Below are 6818 nucleotides of genomic sequence, written 5' to 3'. Positions count from 1 at the left end.
TGCAACAATGGACAAACCACATGAGTCTGCGCAAGGCGCAGACTCCCCCAACAACATGGCCAACGACCACGGGTCTGCGCAGGGCGCAGACACCGCAAAGAACCACGCAGAGGCCGGGCCTCTAGCGGAGAGCGAGCTGAATGACTTCAGCTCGGATGCAATCAGTTTCATCACCAAAAGACAAGCCGTGATTCGGTTTGTCCAAGACACTATAGCAGCTTCTGTTGATCAACAGAAGCTGAACGCAGACAATGCGGGCAGAGGCAACACAAATGAATTTAAAGTTGGTTCATTAGTTTTGTTAGCTACACAAAACCTGCCTAGACATGCAGTTTCGGACTTCGGAGCAAGCTTACTTGCTCCGCGCTTCATCGGGCCGTTCACTGTGTTGGCACGGCACGGCAACGCATACACGCTAGACATACCGTCTAGCATGCTCCTCCATCCGACCTTTTACGTCGGACGGCTGAAGCCATACCGGCAGCACGAGCCATCTAGCTCGGCTGACCCGAAGCCTCGGCAGGAGCCGAGGCAGAAGCGGAGGACTTGGCCTCGGCGACGAGCAACCTCTCCTCCAGCGCGCGGACGCGCTGGAGCAACCCCTTCATCTGGGTCCCCAACTCGACCTGGATATTCGAGGCGGTCTGCGAGACCGCCGCGACTTGGGCCTTCTGGTTCGCCAGCTCCTGTTTTAGGGCGGCGAACTCAGCGCCTACAAACGCTCCACGACGGTCACCCGGTCGTGGAGAGGCGCATACTGATCAGCCCGGGGCTGATCATATCCGGGCGTGTTCCCACCCCGCCACCGCCGATCCGTGACGCCCACGGCTCAACCCGCTGGATTGTTGAGCGGATTGTTGACCATAGTATCCCGAAAACGAACCCTCAAGGGGCTCGTTTTCGTATTCGTTGGAGAGGATTTCCTCCCCATCGAGATACATTGGAGCCGCGGAACGTCTTGCTGGAGGACGTTCCGGAAATGATGAGGGCGTACGAAGAGCAGTACGCGCTGGCGCAGCGGGAAGTAACACGAGCGCTGCGATCATCGCTAGCGCCCGAACCCTCACGTGCTAAGAACTTAGCACGGAGCTCTTGAGACTCTCGGGCACACGGAACGACGTGTACCCGTTCAGGTCGCGGTCGCTCAAGCGGACCGCACCTGAAGCACTTCGTGCACTGAAAGCCCTCGGGCACAGCGCACGGCACATTTGCCTCCTCAGCAGCAACATGAAGTTGCTCCAGCTTTCCACGCTTCGAGTACGTCTCGAAGCGATCACGCGCTTGCTTAATCCGATCACGGTAAGCACTCGGCCTCTTGTTGAAGTTCTCAACAAAGGCGTTCCAGCTTTGACAAAGTGCCTGCCACTCGGGCACTTTGCTGCGAGAAGAGGTCTTCTTGCTTTGAAACCATCGGAGCTCATGAAAGAGTCCGATGTAGTAATCGCGCCTTTGAAGCGGAAACGCATCAAAGTGCAGCTCGGCAGCCACAGCGTCATCTTTGATGGCGCTGCATACGTACAGCGGCACCTCATTCGGAGGTACCGAGTTCCCAAACCGGTCCGCGATCTCGGACGCGGACGGCATCCATGGATCGCGCGCTGCAGGCGCAGCGCGCGGAGAGCCTTGAGCTTTAACATCACGCGCTGCAGCAGCAGCGCGCGGAGTACTGAGAGCCCCAGCTGAAGCGAGTGGGGTATCACTCTCAGTACGCGAACGCTTCGAACTCGAAGCGTCCGATTCGTCCCCTTCACGCGGGCGAACGTTCTTGGCGTGAGGGTCGAGCGATTCGCTCGACACTGAGTCTTTACGCTTTGAGGGCGAGTCCTCCTCGCCCTCCATGTCTTCATCGTCGTCGTCGAAGTCGACGACGTCACCGTACTTCGCCTTCTGGCGTTCGAGTAGTCGTCGATGGAGAGATGACTCCCCATCGACTTAGCGGACTTCTTCTGAGGCGCGCTCATCGTTGAATGAGCGCGGATTTCTTCTCCAAACGCGGAGAATTGACGAATGGTCAATTCCAAAAATTGACGTGCGGGGACCCCGCGCGTCTAACCTATAAGGGGGGGATGGTGTAACGGGGTTACACGTACAAGTGGCTGCAAGCCACTTGTGAATTTAACAGATAGGTTATCTGTTAAACGTTTTGGATACTTCCTCACATTGGTGTAAGACACACCGATGGATACATTGAAGTGGACCACCACAGTGAGTGGTCCACACATACCCAAAAGATCCTATTGGTAGAAAGCAGCATCTTTCTACCAATCAGAGACATGCATATTAGCGGGGCTCTGACAGCCAGCCGCTGCCAACCCTTTCATAGATGATAAACAGTTTTTAGCAGATTTTAGAGGAAGATCAATTTACAAACAATACAGTTCTCATTTTACCTCAAACTAGCTACTTGGAGTCTTGTCTAAAGTTAACTTATATTTGTGTATTCAAATATAATTAACCTAAGTAATTACTAAGTACTTACGCTTCCTCATACACGTTGCGCAACGTGTAAGCTAAAGTAGTGAGTCAAGTTAGACCCACTACACTGACAGCCAGCCGCTGCCAACCCTTTCATAGATGATAAACAGTTTTTAGCAGATTTTAGAGGAAGATCAATTCACAAACAATACAGTTCTCATTTTATCTTAAACTACCTATTTGGTGTTTTATTTGATTTATATTATACTTGTGGACTCAAGTATAATTAATTCAAATTATTAATAAACTCCTACGCTTCCTCATACACGTAGCGCGACGTGTAAGCTAAAGTAGTGAGCCAAAGTAGGCCCACTACACCGAGCCTCAGAACTCTACGTACCCGTATATTTTGTTTTGTGCACTGGCAAGACGGAAGATATGTACTTTGACATACTTGAACTCATTTACCGAGATACTGGCGAAAAGTTGTTTCCAAGTGAAATCATCTGCGACTTCGAGAAACAATTGATTAAAGCTTGCCAGAAGCAGTTCGAAAATGCATTGATAATCGGGTGCCTTTTCCATTGGAAGCAGGCAATTCGTCGTCGAATGAAGCAGATCCTTCACATACCAGAAGAAGAGATTGAGATAGCTATGACCCGGGGTGTCCTTGATATGCTTACAATCGTCGACCCGGAGTTGGTTCCTGCCAAAGGCATAAAGTGGGTAAAAAAACAGATTCGAGCGCGTTGTTCCGCAAAGGGAATTGAATACTCTCACATCAAGTGGCGTGCATTTTGGGGCTACTTCTGAGGTACATGGCTAGAACGACATTGAGGAATGGAATGTGCACGGTTTCGAGCGCGACCTTGTGGCACGAAAAAATAACCCGCTAGAGCGATTTCACCGTGGACTAAACAGTGCCATCAGTCCACACCCCAACATAGTCACCTTTGTAGCCACCATCGGACGCATTTCACAGGACTACGTCGCAAAGCTCTCCAATGTTGCTGCTGGTCGCCGAAGGAAAGGTGCCGCAAAGAACTCAAAGAAACGTAAGAGTAAGAAGAAGGGCAAGAAGAAGTGTAAAGGCAGCAACGACCAAGCACCATCAGTACCTGTGGATGAGTCAGGACTTCCACTGCCGATCGATCTACTCCATGTTGAAGGCCTCTCAGAATCTGAAAGTGAAGATGAGGCTGTCGTGGCTGAAGAAGCCGACGAAAGCAGCAGCAGTGACAGTAGCAGCAACGGTAGCAGCAACGGTAGCAGCAGTAGCGATAGCAGTAGTGAAAGCGATGGAGGCAGCGACCGCGGTACGGATAACAGCGGTGACGTAGGTGAAGATGACGTGCCCGACTTTTCCTTCGACTACGAGGGCGAGGGGCGCTACGAAGGAAACCACTATACTACACTAATTGGAACAGTGTAAGTGCATAAGTGCACTGCTTGCTAGAGCACTCTATTGAGCTGCCGCCAGCGTTTGCATGTTCAGCAGGAATAGATTTAGCTGAAAAGCTTGTTCGGTCGGGGTCGGTGGTTTAGGTCGGGAAAAACACCCGACCATAAATCCCGACCCGACCCAAATACGACCCCCAAAATAATCTACGAATGCATCAAGGTCGGCGACCACGTGGACGTCGGCGGTCAAGCCTGGGCTGTCTGAATGGTGGACAAGGGTGCCAAGTTCATGGGCAGCAACATCAGGACATCAAGGACATGTTGGGGCTGGCGTCCAAGAAGAACGTGCGTGCGGTGATCCAGAAGCTGCCGATGGCCAAGGTGAACGAGGGCATCAAAATAGTGCGCGACGGCTCGGTTCGCTATCGCGTGGTGCTTTTCGCTTACATGCACAAGTGATGGTTAGGAGTGGTTGTCAGCTTCAACATCCCATAATACAGGACCAGCCTCTATTTCGAGCGACAAATTGACGGAGGGTGTCAGAAACGAAATATCCAGGAAGGTCCCCCACTGATGTTGGGGGGCGGCGCGTTGGCGTCACCGGCGCGGCCCATAGCCCAGTTTAAGCCTCTGCACTCCACTTTTTCCGCTGCAGTTCGAGGTGTCCACTCCACTTTGGCGCCTCAAATCAACCTTCAGTCTCTTCACGTCTCCAGTCGATTCTTCTCGCAGCTACCGAAATGCAAACCCCACGTGATGACCCAGAAGGACGTTACGACGGCCAGAGACTACAAGACGACGCGGACCTGGCCCGAATGGTCTTCAAGAACATCCAAGAGGACGGCGGCGTGGCGCTCACCAATTTCTCAGCAACCACCGTCCCCTCCGCTCTGCTAAAGGAGGGATCAGTGAGGGGGAGTGTGGAGGTTCTCGAGTACGCTCGAGAGAGGAAGGTGCATGTGGACCCCGTCCTCTACGCGAAGGCCTTAAATGACACCCCCTATGCAAAGCAATACGCTGACGTGCTGCTTGTGTGGGACGCTATGAGCGCTAATAGTGAGTTTGACGCCGTCCATGGCAATTCACATCTGCGCTGGTGGCGGCTGTCCACTTGAAGCAGGAAAAGCGAGTGTTTGAGATCCTCGAGTACATGAAGGATAGATAACCAAGTCAAAGGCGATGAAGTGTACGAACGTGTTGTTGGAGCCGCGTGCCGAACCAAACAACACGAACTTGTGTGTGGGCTACTGAACTACATGCATGTACGCGGCGTCGAATGTTCTACCGAGTACCGACATAGTATCCGAATGGCGTTCACGTCAGGCGAGTATGATTTCGTTTCCAGCTTTTGCATCTGATGAAATAGCATGGGGTCCACCGACGGTGGAGTATAAATAAAAGCCAGATGCTGTCATCACACAAGGTTCATTTGCACGATCGACTTTTGAGCGTGTTCGAAGCTATGCGAAACGCGGGGTGTAGCTGCGGTGGAGTCAGCCGTCCGAGTGAAGAATCAGGAGCGGGTGCTATCAATTCTGAATGATACGAAACAGAACTTAGACCTGTCTAAGACGCGAACTGCAGTTTTTTTCAGTCGTCGTAACGACAGCAATTTGGACAAACCAGCATCAGTTGGTATTCGACATGTTTGATTTCATGGATCAAACCGGCGTGGATGCGTCTGCCGCATACGTTTCTGCCATCAGAACCGCGTTCAAGTCGAAGCAGTATGATTTTGTCTTCGGCATCTTGCAGAAAATGCAAGAGAATGGAGTGGACGAGAAGGTGCGGTACAAACGCATAGTAATCCAGGGCCGCCGAAAATAATATTGTCGCTGCAGTAATTTTGATAAATAACAGCAAGTTATTTATTTTCTCAATCATGCCTAGATGTGCCCGTTATTTATGTTGGGCTACATTATTTCAGGTAATTTTATGTGTATCAAACCCTAAATTATTTCTTGCAGCGCCCACCCAGTCGTTCTGCTGTTCCTTTACAAACTTCTGCAAGACCACTTTCAGTGTTTCCTCTTGTAGTGACACCAGCGTGGCTCGCATCACGTTCGGACATGAACGTCATGGTCTGATGCCAATCACCTTGGAGATGATTCTTTTCTTACGAGAAAACGCTGCCTATTGGGACGCCAAGACGGTTGATGAGGCCATGCACTAGTGACTTCGCTCTTCATTCAATACACGTGAATGTGCGAAAAAGCTGTGGCTCTGTGTTCTTATTGACACCAATTACTCAATTATTTATTTACCTTCTTGCGCGCAGGTCATAAAGTATGTTTGGTGCAGCCTCGACACTTGCCATAATTTATCCAGGCTCGAAGCCCATGATAAATATAAATATTATTTTCGGGTCCCCTGTAGTAATCTCATTCGCCAAACTTGAATGCTATGATCACGTTTTGCGTCCATACGAGGCTATGCGCGAACCCGGCTATGAGCAGGAAGAAGCCGTGTGTATACAGGTACATGTAGGAATGTTTGTGTGTGGTAGTGTACCGTCAACGGTAGTGTACCATCAACGGTGTTTACACGGTGTGCCGTGTCGCCATGTTCGTGTGAGATCGTTCGTGACGATTTGCATGCCGCGACAAGCCTTGAGGCCCTGGTCGAAGTAAATTGTGTCGAGAATTGCTCAAGGAATTGGGTACGGCCGGAACGATTTTGTAGCCCAAGTAGATGGACTCCGGAGTTGGTTCCCAAACACCAACGAGTTCTAGGCGTGTAATAGCGGTTCACACACTGCGAGCTGGTGAGAGGTTCGTAGTGGTCCTGCAAGCCACATACAAGTGAGCTCCATCACACAGGGACCAATGTTGACCTTGTCTACCTCCGTGTGCAGTCCTCCAGCAAGAGGCAGCGTGAGTTTGCCTCGGTAGTGATGTGGGTAGAATTAGCATATTACCACACCAAAAAAAACTCGCTCCCAACTCAGAACGCCGTACAGAACAATATAAAACCCGAAACCTGTTTTGAGCAACGTACGCATT

At 51.0% G+C, this 6818-nt stretch overlaps 1 protein-coding gene across 1 annotated transcript; it reads left to right on the top strand.

Annotated features, from left to right (window-relative positions):
* Positions 1-4134: 4134 nt before the first annotated feature.
* IUM83_09720 (uncharacterized protein) lies at positions 4135-4931 on the top strand (the record flags this gene model as incomplete). Its single annotated transcript, XM_067934175.1, has 2 exons — positions 4135-4233; positions 4602-4931. The coding sequence occupies 2 exons, from the start codon at positions 4135-4137 to the stop codon at positions 4929-4931; spliced, it is 429 nt and encodes a 142-aa protein (XP_067799300.1).
* Between the last annotated feature and the right edge of the window lie 1887 nt (positions 4932-6818).

This window comes from Phytophthora cinnamomi, assembly GCF_018691715.1.
Source record: "Phytophthora cinnamomi strain GKB4 chromosome Unknown Contig5, whole genome shotgun sequence".
Classification (NCBI taxonomy): Eukaryota; Oomycota; class Peronosporomycetes; order Peronosporales; family Peronosporaceae; genus Phytophthora; species Phytophthora cinnamomi.
Note: the sequence above shows the minus strand (reverse complement) of the source record. Positions and strands in the feature narration are given on the sequence as shown.